At 28.3% G+C, this 25,560-nt stretch overlaps 1 protein-coding gene across 1 annotated transcript; it reads left to right on the top strand.

Moving 5' to 3' along the window:
- The first annotated feature begins 4,572 nt into the window (after window positions 1–4,572).
- Window positions 4,573–25,233, top strand: LOC131461593 (M1-specific T cell receptor alpha chain-like). The gene is made up of 5 exons (XM_058632911.1): window positions 4,573–4,627; window positions 24,094–24,306; window positions 24,505–24,546; window positions 24,696–24,803; window positions 25,051–25,233. Coding segments are annotated over exons 1-5 (405 nt in total). The 5' UTR covers window positions 4,573–4,587; the 3' UTR covers window positions 25,053–25,233.
- Window positions 25,234–25,560: the final 327 nt, after the last annotated feature.

Raw genomic sequence — 25,560 nt, forward strand, 5'->3', positions numbered from 1 at the left:
ATATGAAACTCTAATAATCCAGAGTAAAGATGACCAATAATCCAACAAAACTAAGAAAATATTCAGAAACTTAAGTAAGAATAAAAGAACTCTCAGATTCATGAGTTTTAAATTGAAAAGTTATGAAACAAAGATTTGACATCATTCTAATTTTTCATGATCAAAAAACATTTTTGTCAACTAAAAATCCACAGATTCAAACAAATAAACAACAAATACATTAATAAACATATGTTTGCTGTGTGTGTGTGTGTGTGTGTGTGTGTGTGTGTGAGTGTGAGTGTGAGAGAGAGAGGTTTTTGTATGAGTGTGTGAGTGTGTGTGTGTCTGGATCTGGAAACAAACTGATTTTCAATGAAGGAACGAAACTCGTCGTGTCCTCAGGTCTGTGGAGCAGTTATTTAATTGTTCGTTCGTTTGTTCGTTCGTTCGTTCATTCATTCATTTGTCTCTAAATTAATCTAAAGTCGAGTCAAAGCCAAAGATGCAGAGTTTGACCTATGGAGATGTTTGTTGTTTGTTTGTTTGTTGAAACGTGTTTATGTGTGTGTGTTTGGACAGGGAGTGTAATCCTGGATTATGTGAATAATCTCAGATTTTATGTATGAAGATGAATTATGTTAATAATGTTGGATTATGTCAATCATCTTGGATTAAGTGAGTGCGGCCAGATTATGTGGCAATATTGTATTATGTGACTGAGGCTGGATTTTTTTGAGTAATCTTGGATTGTGTGACTGATGCTAGATTATGTGAATAATGTTAGATTATGTGAATCATCCTGGATTATGTGAATCATCCTGGATTATATGACTCAGGCTGGATTATTTGAGTAATCTTGGATTATGTGTATAATCCAGTGTGTGTTTGTTTTATGCTCTGTCTCTTTTCACTGTGTGACATTTTCATCTGCAAATTACAAACTTGTTTTTGGAAATGGAATCAAACTCTTTGTCAACGTCAGTAAGTGATTTTATATACTATGTTTTACTTAAATTACATATAACATTTCATTCTAGATTAAAATTGGTGTTTAATCTGACTATAATTTTGAATTGAAGTGTAAAGATTTGAAGCTAAAGAGAAAAGTGTGAGTTTTTACAGTGAGGTTTGGTTGAGTTTGGTTGAGTGTGTAGGCTTTGTGTTGGGGACAGTTGTGTTGTGTGGACACTGGGGGTCATACACTGGTCTTTGGATGTGGGACCAGAATCACCATTGAAACCAGAATTCATTCATTCATCAAAACAAACGCTCTGCTGTCGTTGCTGATGAACAACAGCAATGGTTTCAGTGTAAAAATTTGCTTTTTTTGAATGAGGTTTGGTTGAGTGGGTTTGTGTCAGGGATAATCACATTGTGTGAATACGGGGACTCAAATGATCAGGTTTGGACGTGGAACCAGGTTAATAATTGAAGCCAGTGAGTACTGAAGATATTTTATTTTTAAAATCAAATTTAAAGATATAAATCTAAAATGAAAATAATCATTTGTAAAAAAATCCACATCAAACTCATTTTAATGAATGATCAGTTGTTCCTATGACAACCTGATATTCAATATTTTAAAGATATTTTAAACATGGCCGCTCGTCATGAAGTTAAAGAGTTAATGAGTTAACGATGTTAAACTGTCAAATGTTCAAAGTATTTTTTTTAAACAAACAGAAACTGCTTCATAGACTCTGTAAATGTCAGTAAATTCACATTAATCACAATTTGGTGGTTTATTATATATGGAATCACATCATCTGCATATTGTTTGATTCACCACATTATTTTGAGTTTATGTCACAAAGCTTCATGATGTGTGAATACTGGAGGAGGTGCATATAAACTGATCTTTGGACGTGGAACCAGATTAATCATTGAAGCCAGTGAGTACAGATATTGATGATCAATATATTTATATTAAATATTTGTGTTACAGAAAGTCCAACAGTGTTGATGCAAATGATAAAAACACAAAGAAGGTATCTTTACTTCACCTTTAATATTTAAATGACACAGTTTTGTGTATAATTTCCGAAAAATCTTCTCAGACTTGTCAATCTTACATAAAGAGAAAAAGAATGAAGTCGTGTGATTTAGTCTGAAAATGAGGCTTAAATCGTGGGGGAATTGTCATTTTGTGTAAATGAACAAACCGATATATTTCTTAAATTTTATTTAAAGTTTGCATTTTAAATGATGTAAAAGAAAATCATAGTTTTTGCTGAATGAGGTTTGGTTCAAAGTTTGTGTCATGAAGCTTCATGATGTGTGAATAATCAAGATTCTTTTAAACTGATCTTTGGACGTGGAACCAGATTAATCATTGAAAACAGTGAGTACTGAAGATATATTTTTTTAAAGATTTAAAACTATAATAGAAATAGACTTTTCAAATCTTCGTTAATGTCAGTAAATTAATCACAGTTTGGTGGTTTATTATATATGGAATCACATCATCTGCATATTGTTTGATTCACCACATTATTTTGAGTTTATGTCATGAAGCTTCATAATGTATGAATACTGGAGGAGGTGCAGTTTAACTGATGTTTGGACGTGGAACCAAATTAAACATTGAAACCAGTGAGTACTGAAGATATTTTTTATTAAAGACACTGAAGATATTTTATCAAATAAATGACACGTGTCATTAAACAACACATGACAGAGGTGAAAAACAAAAATGTTCATAATCACAATAATCATACACATCATAAATCGCAGAACTTAAATTACAGTAAATATTAACAATCACATACTGTATCTTTATATTTTCTTTAAGTGAGGTTAGATTTTTGGTTTTATAAAAACACAGATTTTATTAACTGGAGTTTGTTTGAGGATTAGTTTATGTCATGAAGCTTCATGATGTGTGAATACTGGAAATCAGTATAAACTCCTGTTTGGAAGTGGAATCAGATTAACTATTGAACAGAGTGAGTAAAACAGAATCATCATTTCATTCATTTCAAGCGTCTGTAAAAGAAAAAAACACTAAGTTAACAGTTAATATGTATCAGAATATCCACTTATATTATTATTATTATAAAATCTCTTTGTCTGAATAAACATTTACAAATAATTTAACATTTAAAAAAAAGAGTAAATATATAATGTAAACTGACATTTCTATGATTTTATTTAAAGTTTGCATTTTAAAAGAAAATCATAGTTTTCTGAATGAGGTTTGGTTCAGAGTTTGTGTCATGAAGCTTCATGATGTGTGAATGGTCAAGGTTCAACTAAAGTGATCTTTGGACATGGAACCAGATTAATCATTGAAGCCAGTGAGTACAGAAGATATCTTATTAAAGACACTGAAGATATATATATATATTTTTTAAATCAAATTTAAAGATTTAAATCTAAAATGAAAATAATCATTTCAAAAAAATCCTCATCAAACTCACTTGAATGAATGATCAGTTGTTGCTATGACAACCTGATATTCAATTTTGTATTTAATTTAAACACGACCGATCGTCATGGAGTTAATGATGTTAAACTGTCAAATGTTCAAAGTATATTTTTAAAAACAAACAGAAACTGCTGCATAGACTCTGTAAATGTCAGTAAATTCACAATATTCACAATTTGGTGGTTTATTATGGAATCACATCATCTGCATAGTGCCTGATTCACCACATTATTTTGAGTTTATGTCATGAAGCTTCATAATGTGTGAATACTGGAGGAAGTGCAGATAAACTGATGTTTGGACGTGGAACCAGATTAATCATTGAAACCAGTGAGTACTGAAGATATTTTATTAAAGACACTGAAGATATTTTATTTAAGACAATGAAGGTATTCTATCAAATAAGTGACACATGATAGCGGTGGAAAACAAAAATGTTCATAATCACAATAATCAAACACATCATAAATCACAGAACTTAAAATACACTAAGTATTAACAATCACATACTGTATCTTTATATTTCCTTTAAGTGATGTTAGATTTTTGTTTTTATAAAAACACAGATTTTATTAACTGGAGTTTGTTTGAGGATTAGTTTATGTCATGAAGCTTCATGATGTGTGAATACTGGAAGTCAGTATAAACTCCTGTTTGGAAGTGGAATCAGATTAACTATTGAACACAGTGAGTAAAACAGAATCATCATTTCATTAATTTCAAGCGTCTGTAAAAGAAAAAAAAAACACTAAGTTAACAGTTAATATGTATCAGAATATCCTCTTATATTATTATTATAAATGTGTGAATACTGGATTTAATCTGATGTTTGGACGTGGAACCAGATTAATCATTGAAGCCAGTGAGTACAGATATAGATGATCAATATATTTATATAAAATATTTGTTTTACAGAAAGTCCAACAGTGTTCATGTAAATGATAAAAACACAAAGAAGGTATCTTTACTTCACCTTTAATATTTAAATGACACAGTTTTGTGTATAATTTCCTAAAATCTTCTCAGACTTGTCAATCTTACATAAAGAGAAAAATAATGAAGTTGTGTGATTTAGTCTGAAAACGAGGTTTAAATGGTGTTTTTTTGAATGAGGTTTGGTTGAGGATGAGACTATGAGTTTGTGTTATGATGCGTTTCATTGTGTGACTAATCAGAAGATGATCTTTGGAAGAGGAACCAGGTTAAACGTTGACTCCAGTGAGTATTGATCATAAAAATGTTTTTACTCAAATCAACGTACAATTAAGTCCAATTAGTAAATGAGTTCAACAATGAACATTTTGTGAATGAGGTTTGGTTCAGTTTGTGTGAATCAGAATAAACTAATTAGATTAACTATTGAATATAGTGAGTAAAACAGAATCATCATTTTATTCATGTCAAGCGTCTGTAAAAGAAAAAAAGTATCAGAATTGTCATTTTATGTAAATGAACAAACTGATATATTTCTTTAATTCTATTTAAAGTTTGCATTTTAAATGATGTAAATGAAAATCATAGTTTTTCTGAATGAGGTTTGGTTCAGAGTTTGTGTCATGAAGCTTCATGATGTGTGAAAACTGGAAGTGCAGTTAAAGTGATGTTTGGACGTGGAACCAGATTAATCATTGAAAACAGTGAGTACTAAAGATATTTTATTAAAGACACTGAAGATATTTTGTTTTTAAAATCAAATTTAAATCTAAAATGAAAATAATCATTTGTAAAAAATCCACATCAAACTCACTTGAATGAATGATCAGTTGTTGCTAGGACAACCTGATATTAAATTTTATTTTAAAGACATTTTAAACACAACCGTCATGGAGTCAATGATGTTAAACTGTCAAATGTTTAAAGTATTTTTTTAAAATAACAAACTGCTTCATAGACTCTGTAAATGTCAGTAAATTCACATTAATCACAATTTGGTGCTTATTATATATGGAATCACATCATCTGCATATTGTTTGATTCACCACATTATTTTGAGTTTATGTCACAAAGCTTCATGATGTGTGAATACTGGAGGAGGTGCATATAAACTGATCTTTGGACGTGGAACCAGATTAATCATTGAAGCCAGTGAGTACAGATATTGATGATCAATATATTTATATTAAATATTTGTGTTACAGAAAGTCCAACAGTGTTGATGCAAATGATAAAAACACAAAGAAGGTATCTTTACTTCATCTTTAATATTTAAATGACACAGTTTTGTGTATAATTTCCGAAAAATCTTCTCAGACTTGTCAATCTTACATAAAGAGAAAAAGAATGAAGTCGTGTGATTTAGTCTGAAAACGAGGCTTAAATCGTGGGGGAATTGTCATTTTGTGTAAATGAACAAACCGATATATTTCTTAAATGTTATTTAAAGTTTGCATTTTAAATGATGTAAAAGAAAATCATAGTTTTTGCTGAATGAGGTTTGGTTCAGAGTTTGTGTCATGAAGCTTCATGATGTGTGAATTCTGGATATAAACTGATCTTTGGACGTGGAACCAGATTAATCATTGAAAACAGTGAGTACTGAAAATATTTTATTAAAGACACTGAAGATATTTTATTTTTTAAAATAAAATTTAAAGATTTAAAACTATAATAGAAATAGTCTTTTGAAAAATTCAACATTAAATGTTAAAAGTATTTTCAATAACAAACAGAAACTGCTTCATAGACTCTGTAAATGTCAGTAAATTCATCAAATTAATCACAATTTGGTGGTTTATATGGAATCACATCATCTGCATATTGTTTGATTCACCACATTAATTTGAGTTTATGTCATGAAGCTTCATGATGTGTGAATGCTGGAGGTGTAGCTAAACTGATCTTTGGACGTGGAATCAGATTAACAATTGAACACAGTGAGTAAAACAGAATCATCATTTTATTCATGTCAAGCATCCGTATAAGAGAAAAATACTAAGTTAACAGTTAATATGTATCAGAATTACCATTTATATTATTATTAATAAAACATCTTTGTCTGAATAAACATTTACAAATAATTTAACATTTAAACAAAAGAGTAAATATAAAATATCTGTTTTTTAAATGGGGTTTAGTTCAGTTGGTGTAACATGTTAAACATGAATGAATAAACTGTCACAGTACAATTCAATGTTACTGTTAGTTACTGTCAAATATACAACAACTATTAATATCTAAATTCATTTTGAATGGAAGAAATGTAACTTCTTAAAATTACACAGATTACTTAAATAAAAATAATGATCAAAATCATAACCAATCAGACAAAAGCATCAAATATAAGTGTTTTATACAAGAAAAATGTGAATGTCTATGAGCCAAACTATAAAACATTGGATTTTATATGCAGAACAAACTGATATATTTCTACAATCTTATTTAAAGATGACATTTTAATGATGTAAATCATAGTTTTTCTGAATGAGGTTTGATTCAGAGTTTGTGTCATGAAGCTTCATGATGTGTGAAAATTGGAGGATTGAATAGACTGATCTTTGGACGTGGAATCAGATTAATCATTGAAACCAGTGAGTACTGAAAATATTTTATTTAAGACACTGAAGGTATTTTAGTTTTTTTTAAATCAAATTTAAAGATTTAAATCTATAATGAAGATATGATTTGAAAAAAATTCCACATTAAATGTTCAAAGTATTTCTTTTAAAAACAAACAGAAACTGCTTCATAGACTCTGTAAATGTCAGTAAATTCACATTAATCACAATTTGGTGGTTTATTATAAAAGGAATCACATCATCTGCATATTTTTTGATTCCCCCCATTATTTTGAGTTTATGTCATGAAGCTTCATGATGTGTGACATCTGTGAATCAGAATAAATTGCTGTTTGGAAGTGGAATCAGATTAACAATTGAACACAGTGAGTAAAACAGAATCCTCATTTTATTCATGTCAAGTTCTGTAAAAGAAAAAAACACTAAGTTAAGAGTTAATATGTATCAGAATTGCCACTTATATTATTATTAATAAAACATCTTTGTCTAAATAAACATTTACAAATAATTCAACATTTTAACAAAGGAGTAAATATAATTTATGTATATACATATATATAGACATATATATGTATATACATATATAAATATGAAAATACTAAAATTTGCTTCATGAAATAACACAGATTATTTAAAAAAAGATCAAAATCATAATCAATCAGACAGCAGCATCAAATATAAGTGTTTTTATAATTAAAAATGTAAATGTTTATGAGCTGAAATATAAAACGTTTGATTTTATATGCAGAAAACTTGACATATTTCTATAATTTTATTTAAAGTTTGCATTTTAAATGATGTAAATGAAAATCAAAGTTTTTCTGAATGAGGTTTGGTTCAGAGTTTGTGTCATGAAGCTTCATGATGTGTGAAAACTGGAAGTTCATTTAAACTGATCTTTGGACATGGAACCAGATTAATCATTAAAGCCAGTGAGTACTGAAGATAACTTATTAAAGACACTGAAGATATTTTATTTTTTTTTTATCAAATTTAAAGATTTAAATCTAAAATGAAAATAATCGTTTATAAAAAAATCCACATCAAACTCACTTGAATGAATGATCAGTTGTTGCTATGACAACCTGATATTCAATTTTGTATTTATTTTAAAGACATTTTGAACACGACTGATCGTCATTGAGCAAATGAGTTAATGATGTAAAACTGTCAAATGTTCAAAGCATTTTTTAAAAACAAATAGAAACTTCTTCATAGACTATGTAAATGTCAGTAAATTCACATTAATCACAATTTGGTTGTTTACTAAATATGGAATCACATCATCTGCATATTGTTTGATTCACCACATAATTTTGAATTTATGTCATGAAGCTTCATGATGTGTGACATCTGTGAATCAGCAAAAACTCCTGTTAGGAAGTGGAATCAGATTAACAATTGAACACAGTGAGTAAAACATAATCATCATTTTATTAATGTCAAGCGTCTGTAAAAGAAAAAAACACACATTTAACAGTTAATATGTATCAGAATTGCCATTTATATTATTATTATTAATAAAACATCTTTGTCTGAATAAACATTTACAAATAATTTAACATTTAAACAAAGGAGTAAATATAATATATATATATATATATATATGAAATTAATAAAATTTGCTTAATGAAATTACACAGATTACTTAAAAAATGATTAAAAATCATAACCAATCCGACAGAAGCGTCAAATATAAGTGTTTTTTATAATTAAAAATGTAAATATGTATGAGCTGAAATATAAAATATTTGATTTTATATGCAGAACAAATTGATATATTTCTATAATCTTATTTAAAGTTTGTATTTTAAATGATGTAAATGAAAAGCATAGTTTTTCTGAATGAGCTTTGGTTCAGAGTTTGTGTCATGAAGCTTCATGATGTGTGAAAACCGGAGGATTTAATAGACTCATCTTTGGACGTGGAACCAGATTAATCATTGAAGCCAGTGAGTACTGAAGATATTTTATTAAAGACACTGAAGATATTTTATTTATTAAAATCAAATTTAAAGATTTCAGTCTATAATGAAAATAATCATTTGAAAAAAATCCACATCAAACTCACTTGAATGAATGATCAGTTGTTGCTATGACAACCTAATTTTTTAATTTTTTTTAATTTTAAAGATATTTCAAACATTATTTTGAGTTTATGTCATGAAGCTTCATGATGTGTGAATACTGCATATAAACTGATCTTTGGACGTGGAACCAGATTAATCATTGAAGCCAGTGAGTACAGAAGATACTTTATTAAAAACACTGACAGTATTTTACATAATATTAATATTTTTCAAAAGACACAATCATATTATATGAATTATATATAACTGGTAATGTTTTATAAAATAATAAAACATTACAACATTTTAAAATAATATTTTTTATAATATTTTACAAAAGACACTGATAATCTTTTATAAAACATAATATATTAGTTCAAAAACAAAGATTATATTTTCATATTTATAAAAACATGAAAGAATGAATCATAGATGATTTGTTATTTTTGTAAAAAGTTTGATGATGAGTTTGTGTCATGAAGCTTCATGATGTGTGAATACCCAAAGTGGATACAAACTGATCTTTGGACGTGGAACCAGATTAAACTTTGAAACCAGTGAGTAGAGTTAATGAATATTTTATTGATCATAGTCACTGTTTATAGTTTATATGTAGGAAAAACTCAGATCCAGATCAGATGTGTAAAGACCAATAATAAAAATAATAATTGATATTAATCCTCTATATGATACGTTAAAATGATAAAAAGGAAGATTTAATCAAAATCATCAAAAACATAAATATATTTGTAAACTGGCAATAACTATTGTTATTGTTTAAAACTTTAAAAAGATTAAAATCAACTTTTTCCTTCAAGAAATCTAAAATTAACCAAAATATTGAAGTTTTTTAAAAGCAGTCTGAGTTTGTTTTACATCGTGAGACTAATATATAAAGCGGAACCAGAATAAATATTAAACTCAGTATTTTAACATCCATTTATTTAAAACAGATAATTATAATAAAACCACAATCCTCAGTGCATTAATTTTAGCTCAACATTTTCACTGAATTTTCATCTTATTTAAAAACATACTGATCATATATTTTATTATCATTTTATTATAAATGTGTAACTGTTGTTTGCTGCTCTGCCAGGACTCTTAGATAAAATAAATAAAATAAATGTACCTCAGGAAGCTTGTTAGTGTAAAAAATATCATAAAAAAATAATTACTCTAAATGAAGTTGACCGGATCAAATAAACTTGTGTTTGGAACCAGATTATTCATTGAAATAAGTGAATATTTACCGAGATTATTAATATATCATATACATACAAGCATACAATTCTTTAAAATAAAATAAATCATTCTACAAAACACAGCCGTTAAATCATTGATTGATTTACGTTTAGAACATCAGGAGAGATTTGTGCAACATATTAAACATGAATATGAAGAAGTTTTTGTTGATGGAATTAGGATTATTTTTAGAAGAGGAACCAGATTAAACATTGAAATGAGTATTGATCCAGATTATTAATGTTTCATATGCAGTGTCTTTAAAAGAAAACAAACTACTGCATTTAGGTCTAAAACATAAATCTTAAAAAATGTAAAAAAATTAAAAGTTACATCAATGAAATGGCATGAATCCAAATCAAAGATTTAAGCTATTTGAAAATTGTCAATAAAATTGCTCTTAATAAACAAATCATTAACATATGTACGCAGTTTATGAGATTATGAGCTCAGATCCACTGTGACACTTTAAAATCTAAAACTAAACTCATATTTAAATTAAAAAAGATTCAGTTTAAGTTAAAACATTTATATGAAAATCAGTGATGACACAATTTAAAACATGAGGCTCCAGGACTTTTATTATCAGGTTATTCTATTAAAAATAAAAACGCACACACTGATGAAATATTACATTTTTAATAAAATTGCAAGATGAATGAGTTCAGTTTTTCAATAAAAAGATCAATAATTGTTTTTTATATGAAGTTTGTTGTTCTGGTATTAACTGACCAGTGGAAACCAGATTAAACATTAAAGAGTTACATCATTTATATCAGGAGCAGAAAGTTGTGTTTAGTTGTGGAGTTAATGAGAATGAGTTAATTATGTTAAACTAAGTATTTTTAAAAAACAACAAACTGCTTCATAGACTCTGTAAATGTCAGTAAATTCACATAAATCATAATTTGGTGGTTTATTATATATGGAATCACATCATCTGCATATTGTTTGATTCACCACATTATTTCAAGTTTATGTCATGAAGCTTCATAATGTGTGAATACTGGAGGTGCAGCTAAACTGATGTTTGGACGTGGAACCAGATTAAACATTGAAACCAGTGAGTACTGAAAATATTTTATTAAAGACACTGAAGATATTTTCTCAAATAAATGACATGTGTCAATAAAACATGACAGAGGTGAAAAACAAAAATGTTCATAATCACAATAATCAAACACTTCATAAATCACAGAACTTAAAATACACTAAATATTAACAATCACATACTGTATCTTTATATTTCCTTTAAGTGAGTTTAGATTTTTGTTTTTATAAAAACACAGATTTTATTAACTGGAGTTTGTTTGAGGATTAGTTTATGTCATGAAGCTTCATGATGTGTGAATACTGGAAGTCAGACTAAACTCCTGTTTGGACGTGGAATCAAATTAACTATTGAACACAGTGAGTAAAACATCATCATCATTTTATTCATTTCAAGAGTCTGTAAAAGAAAAAAAGCCATTGCCATTTATATTATTATTATAATACATAAAACATCTTTGTCTGAATAAACATGTGCAAATAATTTGACATTTAAACAAAAGAGTAAATATAAAATGTAAATGTTCATAGAAATGAACAAATTGACTTATTTCTATAATCTTATTTAAAGTTTGCATTTTGAAATGATGTAAATGAAAATCATAGTTTTTTTTCTGAATGAGGTTTGGTTCAGAGTTTGTGTCATGAAGCTTCATGATGTGTGAAAACTCAAGGTTCATTTAAACTGATCTTTGGACGTGGAACCAGATTAATCAGTGAAAACAGTGAGTACTGAAGATATTTTATTTTTAAAATCAAATTTAAAGATTTAAATCTAAAATGAAAATAATCATTTGAAAAAAATCTACATCAAACTCACTTGAATGAATGATCAGTAGTTGCTTTGACAACCTGATATTCAAATTTGTATTTATTTTAAAGACATTTTAAACACGACCAATCGTCATCGAGTTAATGAGTTAATGAATGTCAAATGTTAAATAGAAACTTCTTCATAGACTCTGTAAATGTCAGTAAATTCACATTAATTACAATTTGGTGGTTTATTATATATGGAATGAAGTCATCTGCATACTGTTTGATTCCCCATATTATTTTGAGTTTATGTCATGAAGCTTCATGATGTGTGAATACTGGAGGTGGATATAAACTGATCTTTGGACGTGGAACCAGATTAAACATTGAAACCAGTGAGTACTGAAGATATTTTATTAAAGACACTGGAGATATTTTATTAAATAAATGACACGTGTCAATAAAACAACACATGATAGAGGTGGAAAACAAAAATGTTAATAATCACAATAATCAAACGCATCATAAATCACAAAATAAAATACACTAAATACACTAAATATTAACAATCACATACTGAGTCTTTATATTTCCTTTAAGTGAGGTTGGATTTTTGTTTTTTATAAAAACACAGATGTTATTAACTGATGTGATGTGTGAAAACTGGAAGTTCATTCAAACTGATCTTTGGACGTGGAACCAGATTAATGATTGAAGCCAGTGAGTACTAAAGATATTTTACTAAAGACACTGAACATATATACATTTTTTAAATCAAATGTAACGATTTATAGCTATAATGAAAATAATCATTTGAAAAAATTCCACATTAAATGTTCAAAGTATTTTTTTTAAAAACAAACAGAAACTTCTTCATAGACTCTGTAAATGTCAGTAAATTCACATTAATCACAATTTGGTGGTTTATTATATATGGGATCACATCATCTGCATACTGTTTGATTCCCCACGAGTTTATGTCATGAATCTTCATGATGTGTGAATACTGGAAATGTAAATAGAGTGATCTTTGGACGTGGAACAATATTAATCATTGAAGCCAGTGAGTACTGAAAATATTTTATTAAAGACACTAAAAATATTTTATTTTTTTAAGATCAAATTTAAAGATTAAATCTAAATGAAAACAATCATTTCAAAAAAATTCCACTACAAACTCATTTGAATCAATGATCAGTTGTTTCTATGACATCCTGATATTAATTTATTTTTATTTTTTTAAAAGATATTTTAAACATGACCGATTGTCATGGAGTTAATGTTAAACTAAGTATTTTTTTAAAGAAACAAACAGAAACTGCTTCATATCTCTGTAAATGTCAGTAAATTCACATTAATAACAATTTTGGTGGTAATAAATGGAATCACATCATCTGCATATTGTTTGATTCACCACATTATTTTGAGTTAATGTCATGAAGCTTCATGATGTGTGAATACTGTGAACCAGAATAAACTCCTGTTTGGAAGTGGAATCAGATTAACAATTGAGCACAGTGAGTAAAACAGAATCATCATTTTATTCATATCTGTAAAAGAAAAAAAAACAAGTTAACAGTTAATATGTATCAGAATTGCCATTTATATTATTATTAATAAAACATCTTTATCTGAATAAATATTTACAAATAATTTAACATTTAAACAAAAGAATAAATACAAAATATCTGTTTTTTAATGGGGTTTGGTTCAGTTGGTGTAACATGTAAACATGAATGAATAAACTGTCACAGTACAATTCAATGTTACTGTCAAATACAAAACAACTTTTTACATCTACATATATTTTGAATGGAAGAAAATTAACTTCTTAAAATTACACAGATTACTTAAATAAAAATAATGATCAAAATCATAACCAATCAGACAGAAGCATCAAATATAATTGTTTTACATAAGAAAATGTAAATGTTTATGAACTGAACTATAAAACACTTGATTTTATATGCAGAATAAACTGATGTATTTCTATAATTTTATTTCAAGATTACATTTTAATTATTTAAATGAAGTCCAAGTTGTTCTGAATGAGGTTTGGTTTAGAGTTTGTGTCATGAAGCTTCATGATGTGTGAAAACTCAAAGTACAGCTAAACTGATCTTTGGACGTGGAACCAGATTAAACATTGAAGCCAGTGAGTACTGAAGATATTTTATTAAAGACACTGAAGATATTTTATTTAAGACACTGACGTTTTTTATATTTTTAAAATCAAATTTAAAGATATAAATCTATAATGAAAATAATCATTTGAAAAAATTCCACATCAAATGTTCAAAGTATATTTTTCAATAACAAACAGAAACTGCTTCATAGACTCTGTTAGTGTCAGTAAATTCACATTAATCATTATTTGGTGGTTTATTATATATGGAATCATATATGAAGATATTTTATTAAAGACACTGAAGATATTTTATCAAATAAATGACACATGCCAATAAAACAACACATGACAGAGGTGAAATACAAAAAAATTTCATAATCACAATAATCAAACACATCATGAATTACAGAACTTATAATACAGTAAATATTAACAATCACATACTGTATCTTTATATTTCCTTTAAGTGAGGTTAGATTTTTGTTGTAAATGTAAATAACTTTTTATTAACATTTTATTAACTGGAGTTTGTTTGAGGATTAGTTTATTGTCATGAAGCTCCATGATGTGTGAATACTGGAAGATTTAAACTGATCTTTGGACATGGAACCAGATCAATCATTGAAACCAGTGAGTAAAAAAGATATCTTATTAGACACTGAAAACATGTATATATGTATATATATATATATATATATATATATATATATATATATATATATATATATATATATGTACACACACATATATATATATATGGTTCCACACATATATATATATACACACATATAATTTTAGATAGATTTACAGCTATAATGGAAATAGTCTTTTGGAAATTTCCACATTAAATGTAAAAAGTATTTTTTTAAAAGAAACACAAACTTCTCCATAGACTGTAAATGTCAGTAAATTCACGTTTATCACAATTTGGTGGTTTATTTTAAATGGAATCACATCATCTGCATATTGTTTTATTCACCACATTATTTTGAGTTTATGTCATGAAGCGTCATGATGTGTGAAAACTGGAGTTAAACTGATCTTTGGACGTGGAACCAGATTAAACATTGAAGCCAGTGAGTACTGAAGATACTTTATTAAAAACACTGACAATATTTTACATCATATTAATATTTTTCAAAAGACACAATCATAATATATGTAAGACTGGTCATGTTTTACTAATAAAAATAATATTTTATATAATATTTTACAAGACACTGATAATCTTATACAATATATAATATAATATTAGTTCAAAAACAAAGATTATATTTTCAAATTTATAAAAACATGAATGAATCATAGATGAATTGTTATTTTTGTAAAAAGTTTGATGATGAGTTTGTGTCATGAAGTGAATATTAATGCTGCAGCTGAACTGATCTTTGGACGTCATAAAGTCACTGAAAAAACTCACTTATATGTTTAATTTAAGTAGTTTAGTTCTAAATGTAAAACTGTTGATATTTAAGTTTAAGTTTGAAAAAAGTCACAATATTCTGCGTTGAAACAAATGTGAGACAAAATCAGGATGTAAAGGATTTTATCTGTAAAATTTGAACATTTTCACTCCTTCATTTCTGTGACTGTGTGAATTCATGTTTGTGCCCTTAAGTTTGTGACTGTGTGAATGTGAACACGTTGGTGTTTGGAAGCGGAACCAAAGTCCATGTTGACGCGAGTGAGTTTTAAAATTCTGCTTCTTCACGATCAGATAAGTTTCTGTAGAAGAAGAAAAACTAGAAATATCACAAAAAACAAGGTTGTAAAATAAAAATGATAAGATTAATACTGGAAGTCAATAAAGATGAAACAAAACAATTCTTCAGATAAGATTTTATTTTCTATTTACTGTACAGAATACAACATAATTATTAATAGATATTAATATATAATACATCATGTTAATAATGAATTCACTTCAAATAAAGAACACAAAATATAAAAGATAAACTTGAGTTTATAGACAAATAATGAAAAGATAAGTTCACATTTTTAACAAAAAACATGATTTAAAGCCTCAAATGACAAACTGTCAAATTATTATGTAATTGTTGAGGTTCAGTGTGTGTGTGTGTGTGTAGTTATTGTTCAGAACATATTCACTGTGCGACTCTTTCTGAAAACTATAAACTCATCTTTGGTGCAGGATATAAAGTCACTGTCATCAGCCGTGAGTTTTTCACTTTTATTTCATCTGCTGAAGTTAATATTTGAAGTTAAAGTGAAAAGTTCACCATCTCTACACACTCAGATTATTTTAGTTCATATCAGTAAATGTACAAAACGTTCATGTTTTAAAGTTTAGTAATGTTTCTACAAAAAAATAGGATGAAATTCAAGAACATGTGTGTCAAAGATTCTGGACAAAATGTCTGTAATATTTTAAAATAATGGACAAAAGCCACAGAGTAACAAAGCTTTGTAACTTTAAATGCAGCTTCATTGAGTGAAAATCTTCAAGTAGTTTTTGTTCAGATCAAACAAACAGAGAGCAGTGAGTATCGCCATGACAACATTATTGACATGAGCCGCCGTTAGATTCATAAAACAAATACAGAACTGCATCACACTTTAATTCAAATGTGCTGAATCAAACAATATGCAGATGACATGAATTAATATGTAACCACCAAATTTACTGCACAGTAACAATGACTCAGCATTTGCACTAATTTTAACGTTTAACACTTAAAGTTTAACATCGTTAACTGAGGTCATGTTGTAAATGTCTTTCTAAAGTTAAAAACTGATCATTTATTCAGGTCAGTTTGAAACCTGTAGTTTAGTTGTTGTTGTTGTTGTAAATAATGTTTACAGCTTTGTCTATAAAAAAAACAGGTTTTCAAACACAAAACCAGCATATTAATATGAAAAGACCCATTTTATTTTGAAACTTTGATAAAGAGGCTCAAACTTTTATTCAACATTTCTTCAAATATAACATGATATTGACATTCATTGATTATGTTCATAAAGTATCTGCATATTTTAATTGTTAACTGAGCAAAAATAATCAGTTAGTGTGACTTTTAGAATTAAAGTTATATTTAGATTAGAAAACAAACTAGTGAGTAAATCCGTTATAATGTATTTAAAAGATGGTAAAGTTACATCATTTAACTTTTATTCTAAGGTTATTCTCGTAAAAATAAAAAGGCACAAACACGTGAAATATGAGAGATGAATGTTTTAATGTGAAACAGACAAAGGTTATTGATGAGCTCAGATTCACAGTGTGACGGCAGCAACAGCAGGATATCAATTCATATTTGGTGAAGGAATCAAACTAATGACAGAAAACAGTGAGTGTGAAGAATTTCATTCATGTTAAATTTACCCAAGTCTAGAAATGTTGTCAAATATCAAAGTGAAAATATTTTTTATGAAACTTAAAAATGTTTAAAAAAAAATTGTGTGGAGGATTAAATAAACCAGATTAACCAATTTTGTATCGATCAAGATGTATTGTTCAAGATTATTAATATTTCATACGCAATATTATATATTTATACATACATTTATATATGTGCATATATATGTATATATATGCATATATATATACATATATATATATGTATGTATATATATATATATATATATATATATATATATATATGTGTATATATATACAGTACTTTGCAGAAGTCTTAGGCCACCATTAGATTTGTTGTTTTAGCAATGATATAACGACAATAGAGGATAATTATTTTTGTTGTTTTTTTTAAAAAAAAACACCAACCTCTACAGGTTTCAAGTAATTAGCGTGATCTACCCTTACACTTGAACAATAACAAAGCTCTGTTAATACTGGAGTGGAAGCTTAATTAATGTTACTGGTAAATCCTGTGTTTTGTTTATTTCATTTAAAGAAATTTCTGCCGGAAAAAAACGTCTATTACACCAGGTTTATACAAGACATGCTTGAGCATTACATGTGGCATGAGTTAAACTCCAGCTTTAAGTCACATAATTTTATTCCAAATTTCAATGATCACAGAATTTGACAGACAGAAAAAACAACAGAGCTGGTGGTACCTGAAACTTTTGCACAGTACTGTATATATATCTATGTATATAAAACAAACCACTGCTGTTCTAAAAAAATATAAAAACTAAGTTTGGATCAAATAAAAGTCAAGAATCATCCAAATCAATCATTTAAATTAGTGTAAATAGTTAAAAAACGACTCATAATCATCACATGTGTTTATATATTTATTATAAAAGAGACGACGTTTGTGTTGAGATGTTTCCTGTTGTGTGACGAGTGGAAATAAGATGATCTTTGGAAGAGGAATCAGATTAAACATTGAAAGAAGTGAGTTTTGATCAATGATCATCAATATTTTATACGACAAAAACAAACAAACAAACCAACAAAATATATATAAATATATTTACATTATTTTTCAAACTTATTAATATAAACATATTTTAATTTTAATTTTAATAAAAATTAGACTCTCATGAACGAGTGAACGTCGCATAATTCATCCTGATTATTCTGATGAATTCTTATGAATTAGACGAATCATCTAAACAGAGAACTGCAATCAGGGATAGTGTTTATATTAAATATTAAAATAAACAAGTGTGGTTAGTTCCAGTAAACATCTATTAAATCATTCATGCCTTCATTCATGTGTTCATAAGAGGATTCACTGCAGAATGAGTTTAATAATGAATGGTTTTCATATAAAGAGAGAAAGAAGTTTATGTTGTGAAGTTTGCCGTGGTGTGAATGTTGGATTAGATAAACTGATTTTTGGAAGAGGAACCAGATTAAACATCGAGTCCAGTGAGTTATTATTATATATTATTATTTTATTATATTAAATTATACAAATTTAAAACAGAACATGATCATAAAAACAGCTCAAAATGTCCAATGAATTTACATCTCATTTATATATATATGTATATATATATATACACGTGCATATGTATGTAAAGTTTATAAAATCAGCAATTCAGCTGCAAACATCAACATAAATAAACTGGAATTAGCACAAATTTTTTTATCAAATATAACACAAATATTTACTTCACACAAATTCAAATTTTGTTCTGACAAGTTTTAACAAACGTGTTAACATTCCGTTGTAAACGTGTTTAGCTAACCCATCACTGTGATTCTCAACTTTCATCCATTTCTCTTTTTTCAACAAAGTGTTCGGTGAACAAACCTCAAAAAAATTAAAAAATTAGATGTAGAAACCAGTGAGATTTCTGTTAAATAAAAGCGTGTTTTATGAAACAACAGCAGTAACATAGTAATAAATATAAATACGATGAAGAGTGAACACAGTAAGTGTTGAGGTGAAAAACACAGTGTAACAAGTTCAGGAAATGTAAAGATGATTTTTGGAAAAGGAATCAAAGTCATAATCGAAGAAAGTGAGTATGAAATCATTTATTAAATAATTCAAAGTACGAGCACTCACTTCTTTATTTGTTGTTTGGTTATTATCGTTATTATGGAAACATTAAAATGGTCTAACTATTTTGAAAATGAACCCAAAGAATGAAAAACACATTTTCTAAGATGAATTAACAACGTTGTGTTAAATCAAATAATAGTAATGATCAATCAAAGTGTTGAAAGTTCGACTGTTTGCAGACGATGTGATCGACTTTGTTCACGTCAGCAGAAAAACCTCAGTGTGACTGAAAACTGGAAACTTTATTTTGGAAAAGGAGTCAAACTGTTGGTGGATGACAGTAAGTTATTCTGTTATGATAATAATAATAATAATAATAATAATAATAATAATAATAATACATTTTATTTACTCAAGGTCACCCTACAATGTACATTATTTACGGTTTATTGATTGAAAACGTAAATATCGGACACTTCAGTTCAAACTCATTTATCTTCATTCATAAAGAAAACATTACTTTTTTACTATTAAAGTTATTAAAGTTATTTTCACTTCCTCTCAGTTTTACAGAAGAGAATTCAAGCCGGATGTGATTTTTTGTTTGGAAACAACAAAAAATTCTGACATTAATCAAAACTAAAAAGAGCAGAATTTAAAAAATAAAACCATTTGTGATTAAATATTTATGTTTATTGATAGAACGTTTTAAATAGAAGCAGCTTTCACTTAAATCAAGTCAAATATTTGATTTGCACAAAATGAAAAGTTCTACCTCGATATAAACAACAACTGACCTTTAAAAACAAGATCATAAATAAAATCATAAATCATAAATAAAACTCTTTAAAATCAGCTGATTCTACATTAGTTTTATATAAATAATATTAAAGACAACAAAGCTAATTTTTTAAATATATTTAAAAAAATATAAAAACAGTGAGTGTTTCTGTAACACACTTTATTATTGTGTGTCTGTTTTGTCTGATTCTAAACTCGTCTTTGCTTCTTTAACAAAACTCACGCTTGAATCATGTAAGTTATTCATTTTCATGTTTGTTCAATGAAATCAATGAAAAATGACATTTGACACCAATTTAAATACAGTTAATATCTTAACTAATAATACAGAACAAAAATATACACAAATAAAACACAACACAGTCATTAACATAGTAATAATAATAAATAATGAATAAATATAAATATGATGAAGAGTGAACACAGTAAGTGTTGAGGTGAAAAACACAGTGTAACGAGTTCAGGAAACAAAAAGATGATTTTTGGAAAAGTAGTCAAAGTCATAATGGAAACGAGTGAGTATGAAATCATTTATTAAATAATTCAAAGTAACAAAGACTCACTCATGTATTATTTCACTTTATTTGTTACTAAATGTTAGTAAAGTTTTCTAAAAATATTATTATTATTAACATATTTCCTAAGATGAATTAACGCTGTGTTCAACTTTTTCAACATAAAAGTGGTGAAAGTTCGACGTTTGCAGACAATTTAATCAACTTTGTTCAGGGTCAGCAGAAAAAAGTCTCAATACTGACGTCAACGTGTCGAAATTCACTTAAATCATCACTTTAACATCACTGAAATCATCACTTAAATCAACACTTAATTCATCACTTAAATCAACTCTTAAATCAACACTTAAATCATTACTTAAATCAACACTTAAACCAACACTTAAACCAACTCTTAAATCATTACTTAAATCAACACTTAAGATAAGTTTGAAACTGAATTGTTAATGAATAATCTTAGTCTAATAAATCAACAGATGAGATTCAGATTAAGTTCAAAGGTCGTTGATTCTCTCTTTCGTCTCAAATCAAATGATAAAAACAGAACTGAGTGCAATGATAATAAAAATCACTTAATGTCACATCAGAGGAGGGGTTTTTGCTTTGATGTGGATCAGAGTAAGACACGCTGGATCAGGAATCAAGTTCAATGTTGAAATCAGTGAGTTCTTTATCTTCATTTATTTTTAAACGTGAAAAATAAATCACAATTACGACATTAATTTTAAAGTTTAGAAGTTTATTTCTTTTCGTAGATTTCTGACTTTAATCTCAGAATTTTGAGGAAAATCTTAAATCATTATGTCATGAGAACAGCTGATAATAGTCATTTACAACATTATTGTTGAAAACTGACAATTACAACGCAAACATCAACTCTAAAGATTCTGTCAATCATAAATGATGTGAGCTCAGAGTTCATGATCAGGCATTCTGGACTGTGCAACTCAGTCTGGAATCCAAAAACTCCGCTTTGGTTCTGGAATCAAAGTCATCGTCCAGATCTGTGAGTAAACACATGTTTACATCAAAGTGAATCCTGAAGAAAAAAACAAACAAACCCAGATTTCATCATATTTTCCATCAGAAACATAATAATTATAATAATTAATGTTGTGACTGAAAACACGAGACATCCTTTAAAATCCAAATTCATTCTCATGAAATCCAACTTTAATGATCATATTCAAATATTTAATATTTTAATTTCACTAGAAAAACACATTTAATGCAATAACACTTAGTCTTGAATGATTTGCAATGAATTATAAATTATAAATTTTATATACAGTATATAAAAAATTATAAATATTTAATGAACATTAATATCACATAATTCCACAGATTCTGTTTTTTAATTAAAAGTTCGAATTAAATAATGTTTCAATGTTTCATTAAATCCATTCAGACAATAAAATATGAAACATTTATTTCCAGCTAAAATTGTGAGAATCGTGTTTAGATGTAAAATGAGGGTGAATCTTATAAAACGTAATATTCCAACATTTTACGTTTTCTTTAAATCATAATCTGTGAAAATAACACCAGTTGTATGTTTTAACATAAACAAACGCTCTGAAATAAAAATATGTAATTTGGCTTAAAGTCCAAAAAAGAAAAGATAAAAAAGTCGTAAAACTTTTGCAAAATTCAAGTGAAACAAATTGTAAAAATCTAATAAATAAAAACAAGTCGTAAAAGGCTGCAAAAGCCAAATGAAAGTTTTAAAACTCAAATTCTAAACTGGCCACAGCAGAACGTTTCAAATTTAAAGTAAAATGTTTTATTTATTTTTAAGTGGATGCTTCCACAGTAACGGAACAAACTGTTTTTTTGTAACGACTTCACTTCCTGTGTGAACAACAACAACTTCAGACTCACATTTGGATCCGGAATCCGAGTGAATGTCGTGTCCAGTGAGTTCATCTCCACGTTTAACATGTTCATCTGTCGTCACATGACCTCAAACCTGACCTGTCGTTTTTTTAAATTTCAAACATCTCAATGAACAGATGAACAGTGAGCGACTCAGTAAAGTCAAACAATTATAGTTCTTGTAGATCAATATATTTATTTTATTTGTTGTCATTTTAATTTATTTACTGACAACATTTTTACAAACATTATTTTGTGAAAAATTCATCATAAAAAGTCGTTAAAAAAGACGAGTCAAAATCTAATCATAGATTATACTACATTTTTTGTTATTCTGCAATAAACAAACAAGTAGCGCTAAAGGGTTAAACTTGTGTTTATTAAACGTGTGACATCACATCAATGTGCGACTCTAAAGTGAGAGTGGAAACAAGTGAGTAAACAAATGTAAATCTTAATGTTGTATATTTATTTAAATTTTGTTTGTTTTGGTAATTTAAAAATCTGATGTTTTAAAAACAAAAACATTTAAGTTTCATTAAAGTCACAAATTCACAATCAAACCTTTTTATTACAACTTTTACCATGAATTTCTGTTTCATGTTAACAATCATGAAATTTCAATAAACAATAAAATAGACGTAAAAACGTCCTCAGAGTTTGTCACTTACCAAACTTTAAAACGCCAAGATGGACACCAAATCCAACATGGCCGACTTCCCGTTGACTCAAGGTCATGGTCCCAGTGAGATTTTTTGTTCGTCTTGGGCCGAATCACGTTCCCACCAAATTTCGCTGAAAAGATAAAATTTTTCGGCAGTTCTGATTTGCGTGCCAGTTTTCATTCAGGGGTCAAATCAGAGATACAAGGGAAAAACAATAAAAATAATAATTTTTAGAATAAGTCCTCACACCATTGTGTGAGCGTTCGGCCCGAATCATCAAGTAAATCTAAAGTAAAAATAGAAATTTCAACTAAATGAAGTCAAGTTGAAACGTTCAATAACTCAAGTTTAAAAAAGTCATATAATTCAAATAAATACAACTTCAAACCCTCAAATAAAATAGTTTTAAAAGTTGAGTTAAAAGTTAATTATGAATGCTGCAAAGAAAGTCAGACTCAGTTCTATGTGGATCTAGATTTAAATGTCACATGGTTCAGTTCACATGTTGCTGTGTGTGAGTCTGTGAATCCTCTGCACATGTGTCTCAGAGCCGCTGTAAATGCTGCACAGTGAATATTTGGACTTAATTCACGTGAGTTCAAGTTTGGACTGAATTCACGTGAATTCATGTTTGGACTTAATTCATGTGAGTTCATGTTTGGTCCTTTTGTTTTTCAGACGACAAATATGCGCCGTCCTACTTTTACCTGGAAAACCAGCAGAGCAGAGCGTGTCTGGCCGCAGGTTTCAGCCCTCACAAAGCAACCCTCACGCACGAGCTCTTCAAAACAAACTCAACAAAAGCATCCGAACCAGTGCAGATCTCAGGCGACTCTCTGTTTAACCAGGTCGTGCTGGTCGGAGAGGATCAAGGAGACACGTGTGACCCAAGTAAGTGGGTGTGGCTCATAAACATCTCTACAGTGTCAGTAAAGTCACAGCTAAACCTACAATTATACTCAAAGACATGGTTGCTAACAACTGTTCAGCAAAAAGACGAATAATCTGTTTTCTCTTTTCTGACCTCGTTCTTATAGAACATCTGATCGTCAGCATAAAGACAAATAATCTGTGTTTTCCCTCTTTCAGGTCGTAATAAAACGTCTGTGTGTGCGGGAACTTTGGACAAAGGTTTGTGTCTACTCTTTTGAAGTTGTTTGATTTGATATGTTCTCTTTCGGTTTTGGTTTTGTTTTGTTAAAGATGATGATTGTTGTTGATGCTGTTGTTGTTTTTGATGATGATGATGATGTTGATGTTGTTGTTGTTGTTGTGTTCAGACCCGACAGTGAACAGTGTGACGCTGATAGTCTTGGCTCTCAGACTTCTCTTCTTTAAGACCGTGGTGTTCAACGTCCTGATGACGCTGCGTCTGTGGATGAGTTTATGTGCGTTTCAAACAATAACAATAATTCACAATTTCACAAAGTACTTTTACTTTCTTTTTTACTTTCCTGAGGTTCTTTTTGTAGAACTTTATTTTTTCACGTTACAGTAAATGAATTGTTTTCATGAATCAGTGCATTAAAGATGTCAAAATTATTCTGTAAATGAAAATGTCTTCTGAATGACCTCTGACCTTCTGTAGAATGACCTCTGATCTTCTGTAACTTTGTTCCATCTTTTCTTTTGCAGAAAAATCCAGATGAATCATCGACGCTCCGCTTCATTTGCTTCACGTTTAATAACCTGATGAAAATCTTGTCCATTCATAAACTGCAGTGTTTGTTGTAAATGTCACAGTTATATGATGTGAAACTGCTACTTTATCATAGTTGTAAAATCTACAATAAAAATAAATATACAATACAAACTGAACTCATTCTGTTTGTCTGTCCAGTTCAATTCAATGTTATTTTTATAGCGCCACATCACAACAAACATGCTCTCAGGTCTGTACACAGACAACACAACAGTTCACACACTGACACACAAACACTCGGCATCAGTGGAGAAGAAATCTCTGACAGAACCAGAACCAGACTCAAAGATGTGCAGCATCTGCCAAGACAGGCTGGGGTGAAAGGAAGAAATGGGGAGAGTGTTTATACAACTATGATGTCAACTTAAATTATAGCATCATCATAATAATGGTGATGATATGAATAATAGTAATAATAATGGTAATAATAATAATAATAATAA

The sequence above is a fragment of the Solea solea genome, chromosome 1, assembly GCF_958295425.1.
Source record: "Solea solea chromosome 1, fSolSol10.1, whole genome shotgun sequence".
In the NCBI taxonomy this organism is placed as follows: Eukaryota; Metazoa; Chordata; class Actinopteri; order Pleuronectiformes; family Soleidae; genus Solea; species Solea solea.